At 38.5% G+C, this 26,240-nt stretch overlaps 1 protein-coding gene across 1 annotated transcript in view; it reads left to right on the top strand.

The window, feature by feature from the left end:
• Nucleotides 1-23,512, top strand: part of iars1 (isoleucyl-tRNA synthetase 1) — a 61,947-nt gene extending 38,435 nt beyond the window's left edge. The window contains exons 19-34 of the mRNA XM_030729426.1: nt 652-796; nt 3,547-3,667; nt 3,970-4,061; nt 4,444-4,521; nt 5,043-5,164; nt 8,557-8,659; nt 9,339-9,422; nt 12,497-12,671; nt 14,423-14,535; nt 16,948-17,043; nt 18,597-18,773; nt 19,121-19,241; nt 19,469-19,594; nt 20,760-20,906; nt 21,731-21,883; nt 22,533-23,512. Of these exons, the coding sequence (XP_030585286.1) occupies nt 652-796; nt 3,547-3,667; nt 3,970-4,061; nt 4,444-4,521; nt 5,043-5,164; nt 8,557-8,659; nt 9,339-9,422; nt 12,497-12,671; nt 14,423-14,535; nt 16,948-17,043; nt 18,597-18,773; nt 19,121-19,241; nt 19,469-19,594; nt 20,760-20,906; nt 21,731-21,883; nt 22,533-22,615 (1,936 nt within the window). The 3' untranslated portion in view covers nt 22,616-23,512. The remainder of the gene's footprint in view (nt 1-651; nt 797-3,546; nt 3,668-3,969; nt 4,062-4,443; nt 4,522-5,042; nt 5,165-8,556; nt 8,660-9,338; nt 9,423-12,496; nt 12,672-14,422; nt 14,536-16,947; nt 17,044-18,596; nt 18,774-19,120; nt 19,242-19,468; nt 19,595-20,759; nt 20,907-21,730; nt 21,884-22,532) is intronic.
• The last annotated feature ends 2,728 nt before the right edge of the window (nt 23,513-26,240 follow it).

Genomic DNA, 26,240 nt, shown 5'->3' with positions numbered 1-26,240 from the left:
ATAGTGGCTTAAGGCAGAAGTGAACATAAATCTAACTTCTTCAGCAGTTTACAGTTTATTAAACCTGTGTATTGGCTCACTCTTGTATATAGCTCACTGGCTTCAGCTTTGGCATGAAACTCTGTCAGGATGTACTTGCACTATTGCACTCTAATAAATAAAATAAACACGGTCTTTTTATGCATATATAGTATATGTGTTGATGTGAAAATGAACACAATGACAGTGTCTGCTGCCTTAATGTTGCAATTGAAGACTTCTATGTTAAAGGCAAGAGTCCTAACCCTCAGCTGTGCCAACACTGAACTTACATGAAAATCATTTGATATTTAAAATGAACCTGGGAAAGTAAATACTAAAAACTGCAGTGAAGAAATTGTCAAAAGTGAAAAATATTTTGATACCTTGGAGTGGTTATTTGCTTTACTGTTGCCTTCGTGTGGGCTCGTCGCAGTCTGGTCAGTCTCCTCTGACCTCTGGCATTAATGAGGCACTTTGACCCAGAGCACTGTTGCTCACTGGATATTTTCTCTTTGTTGGACCGTTGGTGGGGTTATCCTAATTCAATACCTGTGTACATGCTCTCTATTCTCAGTCACTAATATTTGATCCACACTAACCATCTCCTTCAATTTCACTGTCTCTCTGCAGACTGTACCTCATCAATTCTCCTGTAGTGAGAGCAGAGAACCTGCGTTTCAAAGAGGAGGGCGTGAGAGACGTGTTAAAGGACGTCTTCCTGCCGTGGTATAATGCCTATCGCTTCCTGGTGCAGAATGTACAAAGGTTACAGAAGGTACATTTGTGATGAACAAAAATCAGACTCATAATTTTTACAATTTCTGCAACGTTCCTCCAGCTTCTCCTGCTCTACAAACTTTCTCATAATATGTGAGTTTTCTACAAATATAGAGCAATTAATTATATGGCAGCAACTGTCACAAAAAAAGGACTTGTTAATTCAAAGGCTGCAGTAATAACTTTTATAAAGGTTCCTGTCAGTGTTTAATGGATGGTTGTGTATTTCAACCCAAACCTTAGAAGCAAGATTCTGCTGTGCATATTTATATTTTTAAAAAATCAAAATAATAATAGTAATTATTATTAATTTATATTTGCTTGATACCTTAAATTACCTAATATTGGGATAGTTACTTAGAGCTGTGAAATGTGGCATAGCACCTCTAAGAGAATATGAATTACCCACAACTGCCTGTAAGAAAAAAAAAAAAAAAAGAAATATAAAAAAGAATTTTCAAACTTTTAGAATCGACACTTGTTTATAATCACTTTTACATCTGCAATTTTGAGATGTAAAAGTCATAGCAGCTGTTCATATGTTTGCATCAGAGTTTTAAACCTTTTTCCTTTAAATGCCAGAAGAAACCATGAATGAAGGTGCCACTCCACTGACTACTGTTAAGAGTTGCTAGATTGACATCAGCTGTTGGTGTTGTGAATTCTCAAGTCAGGTGCTATTAAACTTTTGCTAAAAACAATGTCTTAATGATTAATTTTCAAAAAGGCCAAACACTGGGACACCTGCGGGGACTAGAGCTTTAGAGCAGCCCCCATGAACTGCAACATACAGTGGTGTGAAAAAGTGTTTGCCCCCTGCCTCATTTCCTGTTTTTTTGCATGTTTGTCACACTTAAGTGTTTCGGAACATCAAACCAATTTAAACAATAGTCAAGGACAACACAAGTAAACACAAAATGCAAGTTGTAAATGAAGGTGTTTATTAGTAAAGGTGAAAAAAAATCCAAACCATCATGGCCCTGTGTGAAAAAGTGATTGCCCCCCTTGTTAAAACATACTATAACTGTGGTTTTTCACACCTGAGTTCAATTTCCCTAGCCACACCTAGGCCTGATTATTGCCACACCTGTTCCCAATCAAGACATCACTTAAATAGGAGCTGCCTGACACAGTAAGGTCCACCAGAAGATCCTTGAAAGCTACACATCATGCTGAGATCCAAAGAAATTCAGGAGCAATTGAGAAAGAAAGTAATTGAGATCTATCAGTCTGGAAAGGGTTATAAAGCCATTTCCAAAGCTTTGGGAATCCAGCGAACCACAGTGAGAGCCATTATCCACAAATGGCGAAGACATGGAACAGTGGTGAACCTTCCCAGGAGTGGCCGGCCGCCCAAAATTACCCCAAGGGCGCAGCGACGACTCATCCAAGAGGTCACAAAAGACCCCACAACAACGTCCAAAGAACTGCAGGCCTCACTTGCCTCAGTTAAGGTCAGTGTTCATGCCTCCACCATCAGAAAAAGACTGAGCAAAAATGGCCTGCATGGGAGAGTTCCAAGAAGAAAACCACTGCTGAGCAAAAAGAACATTAAAGCTCGTCTCAATTTTTCCAAAACGCATCTTGATGATCCCCAAGACTTTTGGGACAACATTCTGTGGACCGATGAGACAAAAGTGGAACTCTTTGGAAGGTGTGTGTCCCATTACATCTGGCGTAAAAGGAACACTGCATTTCAGAAAAAGAACATTATACCAACAGTAAAATATGGTGGTGGTAGTGTGATGGTCTGGGGCTGTTTTGCTGCGTCAGGACCTGGAAGACTTGCTGTGATAAATGGAACTCTGAATTCTGCTGTCTACCAAGAGATCCTGAGGGAGAATGTCAGACCATTCGTGTACTCAAGCTTAAACGTACTTGGGTTCTGCAGCAGGACAATGATCCTAAACACACCAGCAAGTCCACCACTGAATGGCTGAAGAAAAACAAAATGAAGACTTTGGAGTGGCCTAGCCAAAGTCCTGACCTGAATCCTATTGAGATGTTGTGGTATGACCTTAAAAAGGCCGTTCATGCTCGAAAACCCTCTAATGTAACTGAATTAGGACAATTCTGCACAGATGAGTGGGCCAAAATTCCTCCAGAATGCTGTAAAAGCCTCATTGCAAGTTATCGCAGACGCTTGGTTGCAGTTGTTGCTGCTAAGGGTGGCCCAACCTTTTTCCCACAGGGCCATGATGGTTTGGATTTTTTTTCACCTTTACTAATAAACACCTTCATTTACAACTTGCATTTTGTGTTTACTTGTGTTGTCCTTGACTATTGTTTAAATTGGTTTGATGTTCCGAAACATTTAAGTGTGACAAACATGCAAAAAAACAGGAAATGAGGCAGGGGGCAAACACTTTTTCACACCACTGTATCTGATTAAGACCAGTTGCATGCTGGTCCCCTATTGGCAACTGTGCTTACTGCAAAGAGATTAGTTGCAGACGAGCTGCTCTTGTCAGTGCAGGTTCAGATTGATTGCAGCATGTTGGCAGTTTGTCTGTGTTTATAAATTAGCTTATTTACAAAACCTTCAGCAATGTGTCTGAGAACGTTTCCATTGAGTCAGATAGCAATTGTTTGGAGAGAGGTTGCCTCCTATCAAGTGACCTGTGTGATCACCTTGCAATCCAAAGTGGTCATCCAGAGGTTGAGGGTGTTGCCTGCTCAGTCTCTGGGTGATCTGTTGGTTGCCTCAACTACTTGCAATTCATCTCTGTGTTTGTATTCATGTCTTAGGAGGAGGATATTAAATTTCTGTACAATGAAAACACGGCAAAGAAGAGTGACAATATCATGGATAAATGGATTCAGTCATTCACACAGTCCCTCATCCAGTTCTTCAAGGCTGAGATGGATGGTGAGACATGCAGTCTTAACAAGTACACACATTTCAGTCATTTTACCTGACAGTGACTTATTTTCTGGAGACACATCCTATCCTAACCCTAACCCCACTGTTGCTAACCTTAAACCAACAGAGGTTCAGTCCCCTCTCCACTATTGATAGGTTTAAATTTTAACAAGATTACTGTAAGTGCACAGATTCTTAGCCGATCCATACTGTAGCATAGAAAATGTCTCTTATACTCAAGTCCTGCGTGTAACAATTTATGTTTCTCCATCCACTGCAATTAAACTGACAGTTTTTTCTGGTCACAGCGTACCGCCTGTACACCGTCGTGCCTCGCCTGGTCAAGTTTGTTGACATGCTCACCAACTGGTATGTCAGGACCAACAGACGCCGCCTGAAGGTGAGATCACAGCTCTAAATTTGTTCTTGTTTACTCTCAATTTTGTATTTATGTAAAGAAGATGCAGGTGAAAGCAAATGACATATCACTCATACTGTTCTGTAAACGATGACTCAGTGTATTACTGTATACATAATATGACATAATCTTGTATGTAATAGATTTGTACTGTTAATTATTTTATTATTTAAACTGCTGTTTAAAAACATCTTTATCACATCCTCCACTTGTGAACATTTTATAGAAATACGTTTTCAACCCTGTCTGTGAATAATTGGATGATTTCAACTTGGGGTACATGCACTAATGTCAGCAAGGGCATTTTTTTTATCTTTTTACTGTAAGGGGAAAGAACTTATTGATGTGTATGTGAACTTTGTAGGGAGAGAGTGGCACTGAGGACTGCTTGTGGGCGCTGGAAACCCTCTTCAGTGTTCTGTTCTCTATGTGCAGGCTGATGGTGAGTCATTCGCTTTCTGTGTGTTAGTGTGTGAGAGACTCGGAGAGAAAAGAGATTGTATGAGGAAAATTTCTTATGGTGAGGTTTTGCTTTTGTGTATGCAAGAAACAAAGGCATGAAGCTGCTATTGTAGAGGTGTGTTTGTGTGCTCACTTAGCTATGAATAATTCATGAGTAGTAGGAGTTTTTATTTATAACACATTGATGTTTGCATGTGAGGCATGAGGCGCGCTAAGAAGCAGTTATCCTAACACAGATCAATACAGATCAGCTGTGTGGTATACAAATTAATTAGCCACGGTTGAAATCGAAGAGCATGACATAAGAAGTAAATTCACAATGGCACAATTCTGTTTGAACTTTTGCACTGATTGAGAGGGAAAAAATCTGCATAAAATTGCTTTTCTGATTTTATTGGATGGTTGGCACTATAGTTAATTTACATTCTTTGACAAGAAGCTCTAAAATTTTCTTTTCTTTTTCTCTCTGTCTACTTGCTTTCTTTCCTTCTGCCCCCTCAGGCACCTTTCACACCCTTCATTACCGAGATGATGTACCAAAATCTGCTTCACCTCATTGACCCTGCCTCTGTTGAAGAGAAGGACAACAGCAGCATCCACTATCTCATGCTGCCTCAAGTCAGGTTGGAAAAATCCTTTCAGTAATGTGAGAGGAATTTTTTGCCACTTTAATGTCTTTATTATCATTACTGTCAACAGCAGATCTCATGGATACGATAAAAACAGAATTCACAGCTGAGAGGACTCTGTCGAGCTCCCCTCAGCTCTGCAGTCTTTTTGTCACTGCTGTTCTTTGACTGTTTTCAGGGAAGACAAAAATACTAAAGAAAAAGAAATTAAAAGAAATCACAGTATGGAATGAAATGTGATCATTTAGCAGCTACAGTTCAGGATAGTGCTATCAGGAGTTTGTGGAGACGTGGACAGAGCTAATTAGAGGGTGAATGATGGAGACTCCAAGTTGCTGGAAACACAGCTCAAGATTAATTCCAATATTGTGTAACAGCTCAAAATGAGGAGCAATCTTTATTAAATAAACATTAAATAGTACTCTATATCACATGCTTCTCTGCACATAGTTCCAGTACATCTTGAAAAAAACAAACAAACAAACAAACAGTGGATCCAGATAATCAGCTGCATTTTCAGTAATTTTTGTCATTGTACAAATTATTCCAAGTCTATTGTCTTGGACTGCAGCTGGCAGCAGTGGTCCTTGCTCTGTTCTGCAGTCTTGGTGAGTTTGGAATAGTGGCACACGAACCATGTTCTGGTTGGAATGGCCCTGTAGCTCACAGCAAATCTCCCAAAATGCAGAACAAGGCAGTCCAGCATGCAGAACCATTGCCACTGGCAGTCCAGCGTGGTGGAGCCAGTGCCATCAGATCCAAAGAGGAAATGCTCGGGCTAGCAGGTTGACTTTACTTTTAAAGTAGGAGTGAAGAATGTGGGCAACTCCTTGCCATCTGAAAATATGTTTTACAGTTTGTGCATAAGTTAAACTAAGAATCTAAAATTTTTCTTCAGCTGTTTCAATTTGACCAAGGTCATCTGGGTTCGTTGGCTTTTCTTGGCGCATAGTATTCAGCAGTATTAGCTCCTTTTCTGACAGGATATCCACTGCTTATCTAAAGCCTAATCAGGGTCAGCCACAGTGTGCGGCTGTGCTAATTTACCCCAGTTGTACTGCACTCTCAACTCTTCATAGATTTTGCAGAGTCTACAGTAATTTTTGGTAACTTTCAGACTTTTATCATTCTGTCTCTTTATTCCTGTTGTTCCTCAGCTGTGTCTTCTTCTGTTTGATTGTTTACATATTGAACTTGGTTACCTCACCCACTGATAGGTGGAGGGAGGTTATGCTTTCACCTCTGATTGTTTGTTTGTTTGCCTGTCTGTCAGCAATATAATTCAAAAACTTTTGAACCAAAATTGATTAAACTAATATTTCTTAGGGACCCAAGAACATATGGTTTCATTTTCAAGGTCAAAGGTTAAGGTCATCAAAATTTTTTAGAAATGTAAAACATCGTTATCTCTTATTATCTTATCACAGTTAAGTACTTGGTACTTATTAATAATAATTAATTAATAATTAATTAATAAGCAGTTACTGTTGCTAATTCATTGTCTTTTTCCTTTTTAAATTAAAATGCTCACAATAATGCAAGTGAACTACAAACCCTACACAAAAATCACATACACATACAAAAGTATTTTTTGTCTCATATTCATCTTTTAATGCCAAACCCAAATGTTTTCAGTCTACAGCAAAAAAAAAAAGGTATTTACCTCACTGTTCCGGTACCTTTGGAGGGGAGTGTACAGTTCATATCTTGGCAAATGTTTTTCTTTTTTTTTCTTTTTCTTTTTTTTTTTTTATGGATGCTATTAAGGTACATAAGCTGAACAAAATGGACTCTATACCATTATCTGTTTACGTGGATCTCATTTTTAAATATAAATATGAAATCATATTTCACACTTTTTAAAAGCCAAAAAAAAAAAAAAAATTTCTAGTGATCTAATAATTCATGATGGAGTATGACAATATTGGGAGGTATCTGTTGGAACATAGTATCAGCATGTAAAAAAAAAAAAACCAGGGGTGGTGAGTTATGCGCTCTGAGTGCCCTTCTAGTGTGAACCTATTTTCTAAAAATACTCCACTCATTTTATTCAAATTTACAAAAATATTACTCTTAACAATTCTTAATTGTTAAAAGTGCTTCTAATGGACTGTTTGTATAGACACCAGCTAACACTGCCTGATATGAAGAGATACTTTTGCACAGCAGCTTTTTGTTCCACGGCTCATTTTGATGGAAAATTAGTGTAACCCTGTGTGTGTTTTTTTATGGTAAAACCTTTTTCTGTCTTTCGACAGTAATAGCATAGTCTTTTAAGTAGAGGCTGAGAAATATTCATGCAGAATTGCACAGACCCTGTCTTGATTGTCAGCCCTGCAGGATGGATATAGCTCACAAAATATGTTCTTTTCATTTCCTTTCACTTCAATTACTGCAGTAAAAATTGTGGCTTGGCGGCTGATCAGTTTTGTAATGCCTTGGAGGAATTTCTAATTGCCCAAACTTAATTGCATCATCTTTAACTATAAAAAAAAGTTGTGACATGATTTAAATATCCATTTGATTTAGCATAAAGAAAATAGTTTGTGTAATGGTTCATATAATCTCCCCTGTCAATTAGGCAGCCCTCAGGGCTGATGCTTTATTAGCTGCTTGTCCTTCCTGCTGTCGAATGGGACTACTTCACCTTCTTCCCAAAGGTCAGCTACCAATTGGCTGGTGGGAACAGTTGCTCGTCAATCACCTCATTAAATGATTGGTTGTCCCTGGTGTCCCACTCCTCTTGTTTTACTCCAGTGTTGTGTGCACAGTGGGAGAAGCAGACTTGATGAGTAAATGAATGAGCATTGTGCACAGACACACATGTGTTCTGTGTGCCTGCAGACAGTTAGGGATAATATTGCTATTATGTGTGATTATCATTGACTGAACAGCTCTAATTTGAATTCAGAGGTGGAAGTCTTAGTGTACCTTATTAGTGGAGCTAAATGGATGTTCTGGACTCTGTCTTTATATATGTGGTACTGATCCTGCTGTGCTTTAGTATTTTCCTCAATAGATAGCCCAATTAATTCCTCAAATCACCATTAACTAGAAGATGAGGATTGCTTTTAGTGGTTAAAAAAAAAAGTGCTGCTATCCACCTAACTGTGCCCTGAAATTACAGTTTTACAGAAAAATGAATATTTATCCCAAGTGTGTGTGTTCTTGTTAGAAGACACCGAGGTCGTATGGCTGAAATAAACTGAGCTCAGCCCTTACAGTTTCAGTTGTTGGTCTTCTTTACAATCCCATTCTCTCCAGTCTCACCAAATAGTTTAAGAGTTATCCAAACACTGATTCATTCAGTCCTCATCAGTGCTGCATTGCACTGCATATGGCAACACTAAATGTATGATTCTCAATATGTGTTTCTGTTTTTACAGGGAGAACTTGATTGACAAGCGCATTGAAAGCGCCGTCTCTCAGATGCAGTCTGTGATTGAGCTGGGCAGAGTGATCAGAGACAGGAAGACCCTGCCTGTCAAGGTAGATTACCACCTTGACCCCGTCCACTTGTGTACTCCACTGGGATCTACAGTTTACCTACTCTATAGGAAAAGAAGATTTAAAATTTGGCAAGAAGGTCTTAACTCATGGGTCACTTACTTGATTTGTCTAAAACTTTCATCCATGTTTTCCTTAATTTGAAAAGGACCAGTGGAGCTGGCAAAACAGGAATAGATTCAGAAAAAATAAAAAGACAAACCCAAACATTGTGTACAGATTTCCTGGAATGGATGTAATATAGGCTGCATCTGACTCAGGTCCTGGATCATTTCCTTAGTGACTGTTTTCTGATGAGAATTCTTCTTCTTTATTTATTTTTTGTAATAATATATTTTGCCCAGCAATAAATAATAAGCACACTCCAGTCATCCAGACATATTTGCCCAATAATAAATAATAATAATACTTTATAGAGGGGTTTTTTTTGTTTGTTTTTTTCATAGTTATCAGTGCCAAAAACCAGATACAGGATTTAAGATTTGGAGTTGAGCACACTGCTATTTTTTTTTGCTACTTGGAATCACACTCTAAAGAAATTGAGTAAATGGATTGTGAGTCGAAATAAAGGATTATACTCAACATGTAAATGTTGCTTTAGGTATGTTATATTTTATTCTTAGTTTAATGGTTGGTTTTAGCTTTTTGGTTTGCATTACAGTACCCATTGAAGGAGGTGGTGGTCATCCACCAGGACCCAGAGGCTCTGAAAGACATCCAGTCACTGCAGAAATACATCCTTGAAGTAAGTAAATTAATAGAACACCAAATTGTTCATATATTATTGGGCATCGTGTGTATTCTTACTGATTCTTACTGTTTTTTTTGTTTGTTTGTTTTGGTAAATTGAGCACTTTGATTCGCTTTTGTTCAGTCTCTGTTGGAGGGGATATTTTCTTTTCATTTTTCCTCAAAAATGTAATTTTGTTGTTTTGACTATTTAACTTATAATTTAAGGAGAAACATCCCCTGGAACCATGTTTACACTCCAAAGCTCCTTCTGTTGACTTAATAAAAGGGATGAACATCAGAGGCGCTGCATCTTCACATGCTAGTTGGATCTTTAGCTGTAATTGAAATTTCAGCATTTGTTTTATGTAAAAAAAAATGAAAAAGTATATGCCTCGGAATGTTTTCACATTTGATTTACTCCACTTGCCACACTATAAAGTTCAATCACAGGCATGTTTTTTTATGAGTAAGTCATAAAACTCTCCTATGTATAATTGTCAGTGTGTGCTTATTCACTGGAAAGTGAGGATTCATTCGGGTGTTACCAGACTTGCAGACAAATTCCCATTGCCTGTAAGTGCAGCAAGTCCTTACCTTTATGGCATTGGATTTGACTTCTTCCAACAAGACAAGGGCATTATACTACTGTCATGAGGAAGAATGTTCTCACCTTTGCAGGATTTTTGTAATTGTTTCTTGAAACTGGAAAATTGATTCAACCTCCCATATGACCGTGTTGAGGAGCAGTGTCACAACTTTCACAGATTAAGGGTTTCTGCTGCACCCTCTGCTGGATCCTCCAAGCTTTATCTTAGTTTTAGCCACTTCTTATCTGTCATTGTGTTTGAGTCTGATGGGAGGGATGTTTAACCTTGTCACCCTCTAGCTACCTTCTAGTAAACAAACTTTATTTGGTCAGAATTGAGAGTAGTGGAGTTCTTGTATCCCAAGAAACCATCTTGAGAGTCTGGATTTTTCTATTGTCACTTCGTTTCTGTTAAACCAAATTAAGTATAAATTCACTTTTAACCATACATTTAATTTGTTATTTGATAAATATTACTATTCAACTTGTAGTTCCTTTTAACTCAGTCAGTTTGTTCTCTGCTAAATTGTTCACATACTGGGCACTGGCTTAAGATTCCTCCTCCATATTTTGGAGTATTGGATAGTTATTGGACCAGTACTGGGATATTTTATGGGTTTGACCCTTTTTGTTCCCAGTGCTTATGTATCTGACATTGTACTCGGGGGCAAGAAAATATGAACCTTTTTTTTTTTCTTTTTCAAGATGCAAAAAACATAGACACTTTTCACAACACACAAGGTAGGTGTAAAGGCTGAGTGGAGCTTACATTTTTAGCGTCCATGTTGAACAGGTAAACATTTAATATAATTTAATGAATTCTCCTAACATTCAGGGAGGAGAGGTTAGAAGCAGAGTGAGACTGGCTGTTCTCGCCATCTGAATTTTAGCTTTGGTCAGCTTTGCTTTGCTGACAGTGTTGTTGGTGACTCTACTGTCAGCTTAGTTTCCTCTGAGCTTTCTGTCAAATATGGAATGAGTTGCTTTTTTGAGCCGACAGCCTTCCTTCATTGTAATGCACCAACATACTAAGTCATCACACAGTCTCTTACACAGACGCACACAAGCACAAAGCCATATGTACTCTCAAGATGAAATGTTTTTTTTTTGTTTTTTTTGTGAAATCAACTCACTGATTGAATCCTGTTTTAAGTAAGCTTATATTTTCAGCCCCACACTGCCCTTAAGTTTATATCTCGACCCACTACAGTAGCTTATCTGTGCACTCTGTCAGCTAGAGCTCGATCTCAGTCACAACCCCCAACTCTGATTGACTGAAAGGACCCGTGGATGGCAAGCCTGGGTGGGTGTCAGGACGGCTAAATTAAGTATCTCTGATATGACAGGATCACAGATCTCTCGATCTCTCTCTGGAGCTTGCTCTCTCTCTCTTTGGACTGAGAAATGAAATATTGACTGAAATGGGGGATGGCTTATTGGAGATTTAAGATTGACTGGCTTACTGACTATTTGATTTCGGGGCTGATGTATTCTTTGAGTGATTCATGGTGATCATTTTTTATTTGCCCTTTACAATACATGACTGGGGTAATAAGGTTTTTAACTTTTGCATTGTTTAGATTCTCAGTTAGAGTTGAAGTTTCTACGTATGAAACATGTGCTTGTGTTTTTCTATAACTTTCTCTGTTAACAACTAGAGTGTGACCAGTTTATTGTCAGGCCAATATTAATGCTATTTGCTTTTCTATTGGGAACAGCATTTATAATGGCAGATGAATGAAAACTAAAAAAGAGGCAAGAGAAATGTCCTTGAACCATGCTATGAGTGTTGGCGTAGCATAGTCTGTACACCAGAGGTCACTCTGCAACTTCCATGTTGACAACTCGTGTTTGGACCGCCACAAAGGAGCTGATTCGAGTGGTCATGCAGAGCATAAAAAAAGTAAATAACTACAGATTACAAATGTGAGAGAATTGGGGGTTTTTTTTGTGTTTGTGTCTGAAAGACAAAAAAATATCGTCTGATATATCGAAATATCAGATTATTAAATCAGCATTTTATCAAATATTAAATATCGGTATTAGTATCAGTCGTGCTCTGTTAACAACAAAATTTGAGTCTTTAAAATCTTGTATATTGCGTATTTGCAAATATGCATGCATGTATACAGAAGTAGTACTAGTAATACTAGTACAGTAACTCTCTTGTAACAGTTTATTAGGGTTTGTAGATGGTAGACAGTAGCTTAGTTTTCTCTTGAAATATGCCAGGCTAACCACCAGGTCACATTTGTTCAGTTTTTTTTTGTATGTAATTATAGTGAATGTTTATTGAGCTCCAAACTCTTCCACAATATGAGGAATCTACAGTACACTTGTTTTTTGTACCTGAATCAGTCTTGTGCAGATATAACAAATGATAGTCTATGCCACAATGTGGGCTATTAACAATTGCTGCAGCCAACTAAAAGACAAAGAAAGTACATTTTTATTATTTTTTTTTTAAGACATGATGTGTTTGACTATTTTTCATTCCCTAGGAGCTTAATGTGCGACAGTTGACACTTTCAACAGACAAGGACAAGTATGGTATCCGCCTGAGAGCTGAGCCAGACCACATGGTGCTGGGCAAGAGATTAAAGGGGGCCTTCAAAGCAGTCACCGCTTCTATCAAGGAGCTCACCAGCGAACAGCTTGAAGCCTTCCAGAAGAAAGGTATTACTGTGTGCAGAAAAGACAATTTGTGACTTAAAAAAAAAACACAGATGTTTCAGCAATCTTGATGAAAATCATCAGCCTAACATTGTGCATTTACTTCATCTTTATGTATCCATTTTCCAACATATACTTTGTTTTCTAGTACTATTATCAAATTATTAATCAGCTGGCAGTAATATTGCTTAACAAACAATGAAGTGGTGAAGAGCAGTCAGTTAGCCTTAACAATGAATCCTCGCAGACAGTCGGTTTATCCTCTGAATCCAAACCCTAACTGTTCTGGTACAGGGTAGGGATCAAAGCATTGCAAGGTATCTTGTCTCTCCAATTATAGAAAGATGAGGAGAGCCTCGAGAGTCTCTGGAGAAGGAGGCAGATGAGGTCAGCTGGACTGTGGGAACTTAAGATTTCCAATCACTTGCATGTTTGAAGTCCAGCCAGTTCTGTAGGGGGAAAAAAGAGTGATGCAAGGAAAGCGAGAGATGTGGTAGAGGAGGTTGGAAAAATGCTAGTGATAGGAAACACAAAGGAGAAAATGTTTATAGTACCACAAAATGATGCTTCATTAATTCAAATCAAAGGCAAGCTACAATGTTTAAATGCTTTGTCAAATTAAAGGGCAGCTATAAACATCACATAACCTTTACTGTACTAGGTTTGCAGATAAGCTATATTGATCAGCTAGTGGAACATTACTGTCTGTGAACAGTCTGTGTGAATGAATCTGTCCATGGAAAAGCTAATGGCTCACACAGAGTTGAGAGTCCGCTTTTAAACTTTTGAGTAATTTCTCTCTACCTGATCCGTGACTCTAAAAGCGAGAGAGTGACTTTTAGGCTAGAAACTGATTGTAGGTTGTGGCCAGTATTCATAACCTATACCTTTGATGCTATTATTTTCATGAAGTAGAATAATAGCGGTTAAGATAGAAGACGTAAAACAGCAGTGAAGCAGGGAGGGACAAAGGAAATTAAAGCATGGAAATCTCAGATTAGAGAGAAACAGAGCGGCTGTTTCACCGAGCCTCCGGGTGAGGAAAAGTGAAGAGGACAGGAGAACACGGTCATGGTTTTTAGTCAGAACACAGATATGGGTAATTGCTGCCACTGGCAAAATGGAGATATGAACCTGAGTAGATTGCATTTGCTGTATTGTTTTAAAGCTCAGATCTAGTGTGGATGCAGATAGAAAGAAGTTTTAAGAAGTATTAAAATACAAACAAACATCAGTCCAGACCCCAGTTAATTTTAACAAAAAACAAAACCCTTAACATTCAAGTTACAAATGTAAAAAGAGCACTGTATTTGGTGTGATTATAATTGAAACTTCCTCTAGAGTTCTTCTCAGGAGATGAATCCCTTCTCAAAATCACTGCCAATTTGTTTAAATAGAGAGATAAATATGTTTAATCTTTTCTTTTTTTTTTTTTTCACCAGTGTCTGCAGCCAGCTTTGATTCTCTTACAACTGGCACCAGTAATCATTATGTCATACCGTTTAAAACACTTTAAAATAAGCATTTTAATCTTTGTAAAACTGGACATTTTCTAAAAATGCAGGTATTTTGTTGTAGTAATTCAACCATTTAACCATGCATACATGTTTGACAGTTGTACAATCCACATGTAATCTTTCAAGTAAGCACTACATTTTTACTTTATTGAAACTTGATACTTTTTTCTAGGCAATGATGATTGTTGTACTGCTAAATGTGTGTGTTTATTTATTAGTTTTCTGATTTATTTTAAGGATCTATAATGGTGGATGGTCATGAGCTCCATGAAGAGGACCTGAGGCTTATATACACCTTTGACCAGAGCGCTGGTTCGGCTGCGCAATATGAAGCACACTCTGACGCACAGGTAACCCCAGTACTCTTGGTATTACAGCCCTGTCCAAAGAAGCTGGGACACCGTGTAAAGTTGAGATAGAATGTAACCATTTGCCACTCAGTTGAACTAATAGGCAGTAAATATGGACATAGCGCACATATTAATTTATGAAGTCCTGTTTTCAGTCCTTAAGATGGAGCGTTTTTGCCAGATGGTGACAGCAAAAAAATATAGTTTTTAATTTTCTTTGATTGCAGTAGAAGTCTTGCATGATTTTATGTATGAAATCATTTCACAACTAAGTGGAATCAGTATATGTGCATTTCGCACAGGCCCTCTCTAATCAGTGCTCTTTCAGCCACATACACACCACACGGCTGCACCTTAATACCAGTTTACTGAGCTGGCTGTTTAATTCTCTGTTACTCACTCACTCACACTGACTCCTCAGCTCCCATCTGTCTGGCTCTCTGTTCTCTCTCTCATATTCTGTTTCTCATTGCTTACATTCAGCCATCTCTTTCTCTCCTTCTATCCTTGATAAAGGGAAAAGCCTACAGTATTCCCATTACTTTTGCTTGGATGTTGTCTTAAATTTTGACATTATAAATGTTTGGGCAACGGTATAATAGACTTATTGCTTAAAGGTTGCTCTTGTCATCTCTGAATGTTAACCTTTTCAAAATAATAGTTTGTAACAATGAGGTGAAGGTCTGGGTGGTTCACTCGCTAAAGTAATCTAATTACACTCACCGGCCACTTTTATATACACCTTCCTAATACCAGGTTGAACCTCCTTTTGCCTTCAGAACTGCCTTAATTCTTCATAGATTTAGCAAGATGATGGAAACATCAGAGATGTTGCTCCGTGTTGACATCATGGCATCACACAGTTGCTCCAGATTCATTGGCTCCATGATGTGAATCTCTTGTTCCACTGCATCCCAAAGGGATGGACATGGTCAGGAACAATAAACAGGTAGACTGTGGCATTTAAATGATGCTCAGTTGGTACTAAGGGGCCCAAAGTGTGTCAAGAAAATATGCCCCCCACACTATTACACCACATTAAGCCGCCTGAACCGTTGATACAAGGCAGGATGGATCCATGCTTTCATGTTGTTTACGCCAGATTCTGACCCTACCATCTGATTGTTGCAGCAGAGTCAAGACTCATCAGATGAGGCGATGTTTTTCCAATCTTTTATTGTCCAATTTTGGTGAATTGCAGCCTCAGTTTCCTTTTCTCAGCAGATAGGCTCTTTTGTTTCTGTAGCCCATCTGCTTCAAGGTTCGATGTGTTGTGCATTCAGAGATGCTCTTCTGCATTCCTTCCCTGTACTATTTTAGTTACTATTGCCTTCCTATCAGTAAGAAACAGCCTGGCCATTCTTTTGACCTCTGGTGTCAACAAGGCATTTTCACGCAGAGAACTGCCACTCACTGGATATTTTCTTCATTTTTTTTTTGTTTCACTCCATTTACTGCAAACCCTAGAGATGGTTGTGTGGGGAAATCCCAGTAGATCAGCAGTTTTTGAAATACTCAGACCAGCTCGTCTGGCACCCGAAACCATGCCACGTTCAAAGTCTCTTAGATCACCTTTCTTTCCCATTCTGAGTTTGAAGTTCAGAATGTGATTGGGTGATTAGACATTTGCATTAACAAGCAGTTGAGCAGACATACTTAATAAAGTGACCAGTGAATGTGTGTATTAGGAGATTAGTGATACTTCATGATCTTCACAATTGTTATTGTCACAGTAAAGCTTTTAATGGATGTCTTAATCTCAACACTGCATTTAAAAAGTCCACATGCTTTTTGGAGTTAGTGACTTAAAAATAGAGAATTTAGCGATCAAGTTCCAGTCCTTTCTATTTAGCAGTATTATTAGAAGAAAAAAAAAATTACAATACAAAAATAATTACAGTGCAGTTCAGTTGCTATGTAGACAGTTCCTGTCTATGGTTTTGCTGTGTACTGTAGGTTATACACAGCTATAGCTACATTTATCCAGAAAGTCAGAAGACAGTTTGTCAGAATACTTGTCATATCTTAAAGACATAAAAGCTTGGATTAGAGCTATAAAAATAAAAATAAAATTAATTTAACCTGTTTTAATGATCATATTTTGAAACTGAATTATTGGTAACCCAAATTTGTGGGAACTATAGATATGATAAACATTTCTATGGAGACAACAACACATACTCTTGTAATGTGAGCCTAGTAAGATATAATCTTATAGAGTCAGTTTTTCCTTATTAAAAAAAAAATTGGTGTCACAGACTTTTGAAACCTGTACTTTTTCAAGTCCTCTTGACCCGACATGTTTGTGAGGTTGCTGCCTTCATTAAAAGTCACCGAAAAACATCAAAAGAGTTCTGTCATGAATGTTGTCATAAATCTAACACTCTTTTCTTCTTCTCTGTTGTCATTTAGGTCCTGATACTGTTGGATGTCACCCCAGATCAGTCTATGGTGGATGAAGGCGTTGCCAGAGAGGTCATCAACCGCATTCAGAAACTACGCAAGAAGGTGGGGCATTTATTTCTGGACCACTACTAGCTCTGGAAACAAGAGTGACACATAACACACCCCTACTGAATTTTACAATCCAGTGTTTAATAAGTAGAACCTGACGTAGTTGCAATAACCAGTTCATGTAATCAGGGTTGTTGCATGGGGAGCAAAGCACAACATGCCACTAAGGAGTTTTGCTTCAGACTTGAACTTTTTAAGGAAGTTTACCTTGTTTAAACAAACTAAACCTCCACTGCTTTCATATACAAGATAGTAGTCCCCATCCCCACTTCCATTTTAGTTAATCTGATGACCTGATTGGTGTTGCAGCACTACAATGTAGACCCAAAACAGAAACTTTTTTTGTTATATTTCCGTCACCCCAGTCCTCCCTCCGTTAGTCCTTATGTCTCATGCTATTGTCCGGGCAGTTTTGAAATCTTTCCACTGCAGCGTCACAGTTAGAGGTTTCTCCATCATAAGGCAGGCTTAATGGAAGCTTAATTACAGTCTGGCCCCTTTCAGATTCTAATGTTGGAGCTTTGAAGTGGTCTGGGGAGTAAAGACGGATTAGCCAACAGCCCCTTGTTTTCACAAGCAACAAACAGTTTTTTCCATCCCCCTATAGCAGTGGTGTGCACTGGCTCCCAGCCAGGTTAAATTCCTCCAGTTATTTCAAACTGAGATCTGTCAGGAATTTTCCACCCTGTGGATGGGAATTAATTTTTAACAATTCTTGTACATGTTTGGTAGTAGTTTAGTGGGTGTGCACGTGTTATCACTGTTTGCGTGGGACGCAGGGTTGAGAAACAGGGGTCACCATTTCCTTATTTTTAATGGACTGTTCTCCAACTGGAGATCTGTGTTCCTTTATCTGCCACCTCCCCACACACACACACACACACACGTACACTCTGCTAGCCCCATCAGGGTAGGGTCAGTACCTTGACTTGGAGAAGCCGTCTTCCTTTTATCGACTTTTCCTCTGTGTCTGGCTACCTGTCTGCCTTTGGGCAAATATTGTAGAAGGCGTGTTTGGAAGCATGTGTATGTACTACACAGTACCTGTGTGTGTACGGCTGTGCACACGTGTGCCCAGCTGCACACTGCAGATGAGGATGAGATCAATGTGTTTGAATCTGTCAAGGTTAGTGGACGTTGGCAGCATACAGTGGGCTGTCATCCAGGAAAAATGTCCCCTGTTTGCATTTGCCTTTATTTTTTTCCTGTGCTCTCTCTCTCTTTTAATCCTGATATTCTACTCTTTTGCTCATCTTTTAAATTTTGTTTGCCTCCTTCCTGCTTTCAGGTAATCATTTCTTCTAGATGTCATTTATTTTTAAAGGTGAAAAAAACTTGGAAGAGAGTTACGTGTCCTAAAGATTTTATTCTTTGTCTTTGGCAATCATTGGATTTGTGTTGTTGTTTGAAAAGCTACTGAAGCAGTATTTTTTTTCCTTACTTCCTTACTTATTGGTAGGCTTCCTCCAATGCCCTCACATGGTATCGGAAAAATGCTTGAGGTTTGTTTACATAAATGCCACTTGTCTTTCAATGTCTGGTCTTAGGGGCATTTGGTGCCATCAGATGAGATAACAGTGTACTACCGCTCCCAGCCAGAGGGGGAGTACTTGGACTCTGTGATCCAGGCTCACACTAACTTTATCCTGGCTACCACCAAGGCTCCACTGCTTCCCTTCCCTGTCCCCAAAACTGCCAGCATCATCATAGAGGAAAAGACTCAGGTATAAAACAGTATATTTAAGCCAAACAGGGTTTGTTTGTTTTTTTTAAATGTTTATTGTGTAATGATTCAATAACAATTTTAACAAGAAGCTTGTAGTTTGAGACAGCCTTAAAACATTCATGAAATAAGCTGGGAACAACCATGTTACAACAAGTGATACTTAAGGAGTAATAAAATTGGTGTTAAAATAACAACATTAATTTCAGTGTTACGCTTAATGATTACCATGTTGTATCTCTGAATACATTTGTTTAGTTGAAGTTTAGTTTTCATGAGCATGAAATTTATATGTGTCTTTCTCTCTTGAGTCCCTCACCCCCTTTTTTTTTTTTCCTTTTGTTGCAGCTGAAGGGTTCAGACTTGGAGTTAACCATAGTAAAGGGATCTTCAGCCCCTCGGGTTCCTCTAAATGGACCAGCTTGCACATACGTCAACCTCAGGGTGAAGGTCAACAACAAAGAACAAGGTAGCACATAGGGAGAGAATCTGTTTTTCTCCAGCTAAAATGATGCAACATGAATACACTTAACTGTATAATTTTAGAGTTAAAATAAAAGTCTTCCCTGCTGATGACTGAGAATTATACATATGTACAAGAAAATGTTTATATAATATTTCATGCAAAGTAGCATAAAATCAATCACACGCTCTTACCTGTCTTACCTAATCCTATTTAACTGGTTTCTTGTCCAGAGGGTGTAGTGCTGTTGGAGAATCCCAAAGGGGATAACAGACCAGACTTGGACAAGCTGAAGAAAGTGTGCAGCAGCATCTTTGGAACCAATAACACACAGCTCAAAGTCTTCAGTGACGGGACTGGTGAGAACTAAAATCCCCCCCTTTTTTTTTTTTTTCTCTTTTTTATGAGACCAATGAATCGTTATGTTATACATATTAGAAATAGTTAAAATTGTATGCAAAAAATGTTTCTTTCTGTTGAATTGTAGAGAAGAATGAAATGTTTTAAAGCCTTCAAACAGTAGCTAAAGCGTTTCAGCATGTAAGGTAATGCCAACAAGGTTAGTCAGTGTTTTGGTTTAGGTTATCTTGATGGCAGTATGAAGGGGGCGGATTATGATAATAATTGTTTAACTTGTATTTTAGGCCCCAGTCACACAGGCCTAGAAACTGGTCAGTGGCCTCCCTGGCAACCTCTGTTTGCTATGGAAAAATGAGTATTCCCCAGAGAGATCTACGCTGCTGCACCATAAACCTCTTTGTGATTGCTGTGGTTGTTAGCAGATCCCACGGTCGTCCATAGTTTGTGCAGAGGACACCGACTTGCCTGCAAATACCCCCCCCCCCCCCCCCCCCCCCCCCCCCCAACTGTTTGCTGAGCGGTTGGAAAACTGTGAAGAGAGTGATTCAGACCTGAGACCTGATACTCCCGTCTTCATAGTAAATGTTCTGCCTTTTGAAATGTTTTGGTTTCAGTAGTACTGCAGCAGTAATTACCTTTTTAAATTTTATCTTCTCTTGTCCTGATGTGTTTTATGTACAACACTTTGGTCAGTGGTTACTGTTTTTTAGAGTGCTTTATAAATAAACTTGACTTTGCTTGGCTTGGCTAGTAAGGCACAATTTTTTACTTGCGCCTTACTGCAAATGATATCTGTTTGTGGTTTGATTCACACTTTTTCAAGTTTCAGTACCACTCAATTGTTAGTTAGCAAGTGTTTGCAGACAAGACAGTGTTTTCTTGCAAACTATGGGCGACCGTGGCGATCTGTTAGCGACCACAGCAATCACAAGGTGGTTTATGGTGCAGCGTCCTCTTTTTGACAGATTTCACCCAGCAGCCTCCAGAAAACACTCGCCAACCGGTCAGGGAATAAACATTTTCCCCTAGTGACAGGAGGTTGCCAGGGCATCTCAAACACATCCCTAAGCCTGTGTCACTGAGGTCTTATTCATTTTATAGGCTTCATAGTATCAAACATGAGCTCCTCTATTCACTGTCTGTGTAATTGTGTGTTTCTTGCAGAGCTTTCCAGCAAAACGGACCTCCAGGCTCTGACCGGTAAAACTTTGTCAGTGACCACAGGACCTTCCTCACCTGGCCCCGCCCCCTCCACCGACACCATCCTGTGTCCTTATGTAAACCTTCTGCTATGTAACGCACAGCCAGCTGGTGAGAGAAACAGTCACACACAAACTGAATTTGTGTGCACAATAAGTTGTGCTGACATTATTTAATTTTGTTGTTAAGGCCAACAAATCAGTGTTACTTGTCAAATGTTACTCTAATCAACAGTGCAGGCATTTCTTTTTAATCATTGTTTGACCCACACAACAGAACATTTTTTTAGTCATTGAAAGAAGTTCCGAGAGCTTTTGTTTGTTCTTTATATTTGCATTTATATTTGAGATTGAGCTCGTTTTAAATGAAAAGTTTGACAGTGATTTTGCTGCAAACCAAATTTCCTTGAATGGGACTACAAACATTGACTCATATTTATATTTAAAAAGTTCTGTACTTGTGTCTGTACAGCTACTTAAATTAGCTTACTACCAAAACTGGTAATGCTAAATGGCCTGCTACTTTAATTTTAACTTTATATATTGATTTCTTGTCAAAACTACAGTTACAGTTAAAACAGTTATCCCTATTATTTTAACTTGATTATGACCAGTAGTAACTGTAGCTGTATTTAGTTATTTTCATCCATATCTTCACCATCATGCATACTCATTGTGCGGTTATCATGCAGTTTTCCTTGTACTGAAGGAAAATGAATATTATCTAACTGTAATCCTTTGAGTCTCAACTGTTTTCGCCTTTCCCCTCTACTCACCCAGCCTGTTTTTCGCCTCTTTTCCCAGCTTAAGCTTGTACACATGCCTTCTCAGGACAGAGCTAGCCATGCTAATAAACATAATTTCTTTTCTTTTTTTTTTTTTTTAAAGAATGTAATATCTGGTTCAGTTCTTTATTACCCTCCCTATCTCTTCTAGAGTGCCAATCAGGAGAGGTGGGCACCCTCCTACTGGTCAACCCAGTCGGCCAAAACGTGCTTAACCTCAAAGGCTTGTTCTCTGAGGCTGCCAAAGTTTTTGGCCTCCGTAGCAGACGGCTCAAACTCTACCTGGATGAAGACCTTACTCAGGGTAAGAAAAAGGAAAAAAAAAAAAGAAAGATCACAGAAATCATCATTGAAACAGATTTTAAGGCAAAAAGTGCCTGGCAGAGATACAGTGAGTTTTTATCTTTCTCATAAAAATCAATGTTCTTAAAATAAAAAACCTTAAAATAAGTATTCGGTGCAGAAAAATGCCCTCTGTGGCTGGAATAGATCTCTCATTTCCACTTCTGCGTAACCAACCAAAAACAAGGAGGCCATTTTTTAATTGTATGTCTTTTAGCACATAGAAGTTTTAATCACCTTTAAACATTTTGTGCTACTAAAGAAAACTGCAGGATTCTAGTTGTGTGTGTTGTCAGATGCTATGAATTTCATGTTTTCTGTGTTTTAGTCAATACGGGTTACTGCATGGTACATTTAAAATGAATGAAATGCCTGAGTGTTGCATGTCATTTTAAGTGCAGACTTGGAGCATGTGGCTGTGATGTAATTCAGAGAAGTAAAGAAAAATAGAAGCATTTTCCTTAAAGACACCAAGTGGTTTGATGAAGCAAATTATCTTTCCTTGGCAGTAGGGTTTTAGAAGTTTTAAAAACTGCACCATTCAAATGTAATTTTAGCCATAAATATTTCTGGGTTTTTTTTGTTTGTTTGTTTGTTTGTTTTCTTTTCAGAGCTGTCAGGTGAGTTTTCGGTGAAATCTCTCAACACCAAAACTCTGTTTGTGAGAGTTCTTCCTACCACCGCCGAAGCATAAATCCACAAACCATCTGAAGAACACTTGACAGACCACAGGTTCCCTAAATGAAGCTTTCTACCACTCAATAGCCTGACTGATGTATCATGGATTTATGGCAGCATGAAGTGACTTCATGTGTTTGGATGCAAAGCAGGCTTGTCTGTCAAATTCAGAACTGTATTCAGAACAAAATCTATAGAGTCACAAGCAACAATGTCTTTTTGTAAGATAAATGCATACAAAAAAAGAGCAATGTCCTCATATTTAAACAGGGTGTAACTGTTTTTCTTCTTGACAAAACTTAATGGTCTCTCTCACTTCCACCCCACCCCCCCCCCCGACTTGCACACAGGTTTTCCCCCTCATTATTAACCCTATCAGCATCTCTAAGTACCTTTTTCTGATAAATGTCTTGTTAGGTCATATTTAATATGGACCAGGAAGGGATTTTTCTGGGTAATGGTGGGTGTACATTCTTCGGTAAAAAGTGGATTCACCTCTGTAACAGATGGTTTGTGCAGAACCAGCTCTTTCCAGGTTTCCAGGAAACTCTTTAATTTGATTAACTGTCAATTTTTACCAGTGGATGATTTTCTTTATTATGATAATGATGCAAGCTACTTCCCTTCAAGGCTTATTTAAAGGGAGCTTAGTCCAGAGTAATTATTGCTTTGTCTCCTAATTGGAAAAGAAAATTTGGGCTATTGTGCTTATACACCATTTTGAATTTAACAGATAAACCCATTGTACTCATTGCATTGAGAACCATTTGACAATGGAAAAAGCATTTAAAAGGTGAAATGGGTTTCTGGGCTGCTGTACCTGGGGACAAAGAGGTTCTGTAATGAAAAGAGCAACAAATGAATAATGTACTATTTTAAGTGGCTGAATAAATCAAAGGTGACTTAGAATCAACATGTTTCTTCTTCTTCTTTCTGTTCACTCAAACCTCTCCATAGCAGTGAGAGACAGAATCGTTCTGTGGGATCCTGCAGTCTGACATTTTGAATGACTGATGTTACTTTCTTTAGCAGCAAGGTCAGGGAACAAATATGACAAAATGGATTACAGATGCCCTCAGCAGTGGTAAAAGTACAGGTTGAGTTGTGGAATTACTTTTTAAAAAATTACAGAATCTCAAAAGCTAATTTGCCTCTTCATTGCAACTCTACATGAGTGCTTTTTTTTTATACAGTGAACTTTTTACATTCCTTTTCTCCTCCTTGCTTAGGATTTATATGTCCAAAATAAAATTCCCTCTATATATCAGTTATCCCAACTGACCCAAAGTAAAAATGAATTTATTATAATCCTAAAGGCTGTAATACAACAGCAGACCTCACAAATGCAAACTGAATTATACACAGCCTTGAATGCACTTTGATCAGTTAATAAAGCTCATAATCTTGATTTAGAGAGCTCATATAAATCTATGTTTATGAAAGGCAAAAACTGGACAAGAAGCAGATTTTATTACAGCACTGATGTTCAACCCTGCCTTTAACAGGCTGTTGTTGAAAATTCAAAACATTTTAGCAGATTATGGCATGAAATCAAAAATGCAATTATAGTTGCCATTTACGTGATTTGCGCCACATTTGAGATGTGTTTTCTCCTCTCCTTTCATAAAGAATGGTCACAGTGTATCCTATACTAAAGGAGGTAATAAAGGAAGCACTGAAGCTCTTTTTCTAAGCATTTGGTGGATAGCTCTTATTATGGCAACCATGCAGATACTTCCAGGGCGCTTCACTCAGTTAGGACCCTGCCTAAGCAAAATGGACTATTGGAACATACCTTATCTTACAACACTTGGAAGCTGGTGTTGGCTTTGGATTGAGTGAAAGTTTCTTAAAATGTCTCACATTATGAAGATTATAAATGAACAGTAGAAATGGATAACAGCCTGTTTTCTGTTATTTTTGGAAAGAAGACTACTATGAGGTTCCGAGGCCACTTGACAACAGGAAGATGCACCTTAAGACAGCCTGAATGATGCAGATATTTTTGCAGTGCTGTGAAAAAGTACTCGCCTCCTTCTCGAGTTCTTTGGGGGGTTTTTAAAAAAAAATTTCTGCATATTTCTCACACTTAAATATTTCAGATCATCAGTGGATAAAGATAACCTAAGTAAATACAACATGCAGTTTTAAATGATCTCTTATTAATGGAAAAAAGGGGGAAAAAAAACCTAGATCTAAACCTACTTGGGTTTATGTGAAAAAGTAATTGGCCCTAAATCTAATAACTGGTTGTGCCACCCTTGGCAGCAAGAACTGCAATCAAGCATTTGTGATAACTGGCATTGAGTCTTTCACATTGCTCTTCTTGGCAAAATAGTTTTAATTAGGCCACATTGGAGGGTTTTTGAGCATGAATGTTTTTTTAAGGTCATGCCAAAGCATCGCAATCGGATTTAAATGCAGACTTTGACTAGGCCACTCCAAAAACCATCATTTTGTTTCTTATTTTTTTGTTTTGTTTTGATTTTTGGAGGGGTGGGGGCATTCAGAGGTGAACTTGCTGGTGTGTTTTGGATCATTGTCCTGCTGCATAATTTGAGTGCACTTGAACTTCGGGGCACAAATTGATGGCCAGACATTCTCCTTCAGGATTTTCTGGTAGAGAAATTGCAGGGAGTCATCCATGTCCTGAAGCAGCAAAGCAGTCCCAGGCTATCACACTACCACCACCATGTTTGACTGCTAGTATGATATTTATAATGAACGTACTGTATAAAGAACAAATTTTTTGCAAATAACTGAAGCAACAAGTATACTGCTAAAAAATAGTTCAACAAGCTACTGCATCATGGGGTGTTCTGATTTACTGCTTAGAGTCCAGTAAAAAGTGTGCATGACTCCAGACTGATGGTGTAAAGTAAAACTTTAAAACTAGAGGTTTTGCTTACACTGTTTTTTTTGTTTGTTTGTTTGTTTGTTGATGTAAAGTCTCCTACAACACATAAAAAAAAAAGTATTTCCTCATAATAGTATAGCCCAGTACATGAAGCTTCTTTTCAGCACAGTATTTTCCACCTTTGAATCCAGCATCCCTACAATCAGTGTCATCACTGTGATGATTTTATCCTCTCCCCTCCTGAGAGGAGCAGCATGCCTCTTCACTGGTTAAATATTAAGTACACAGCTCTGTCTCATCATCCTGTCATCCATCTCGCTCCCATCTGCTCCTGCTGCTCCCTTTGTGCCTGTACACACCGCAGCCTGGGCAAGTGTGCAGGTCGACGACCCATCTGCTGATAAGCATTACAGAAATACACTATGCAGCACAGATGAATTGAACATGAACCCTGTCATCTTACTCTAATGACAGACAACAAAACTCATTATAGTGTACTGCAGTGACAGCAAAGAACAAAAGTTGCTAGTGCAGAATAAAAACAGGTGTTTTTTTTAAAGAATTTATAGGCCAATGAGGGCTGTTTCCAGAAATCTATCCTGGCAACGAGTGTGCTGTGTAATGGAAAACTCTTAAATCTCTGCCAGTAAAATAATTTTCAGTGCCCTGCATGTTGCCAACTTCAGAATGACAGCAGCAAACACTACCTAGTAAGCACAGTAGGTAGGAGGAAAAAGCACAAGTTATTTTGGATGCAGAACCTGGTAAGTCAAATGAAGGGAAT

Source organism: Archocentrus centrarchus, chromosome 5 (genome assembly GCF_007364275.1).
Source record: "Archocentrus centrarchus isolate MPI-CPG fArcCen1 chromosome 5, fArcCen1, whole genome shotgun sequence".
Taxonomy (NCBI): Eukaryota; Metazoa; Chordata; class Actinopteri; order Cichliformes; family Cichlidae; genus Archocentrus; species Archocentrus centrarchus.
Note: the sequence above shows the minus strand (reverse complement) of the source record. Positions and strands in the feature narration are given on the sequence as shown.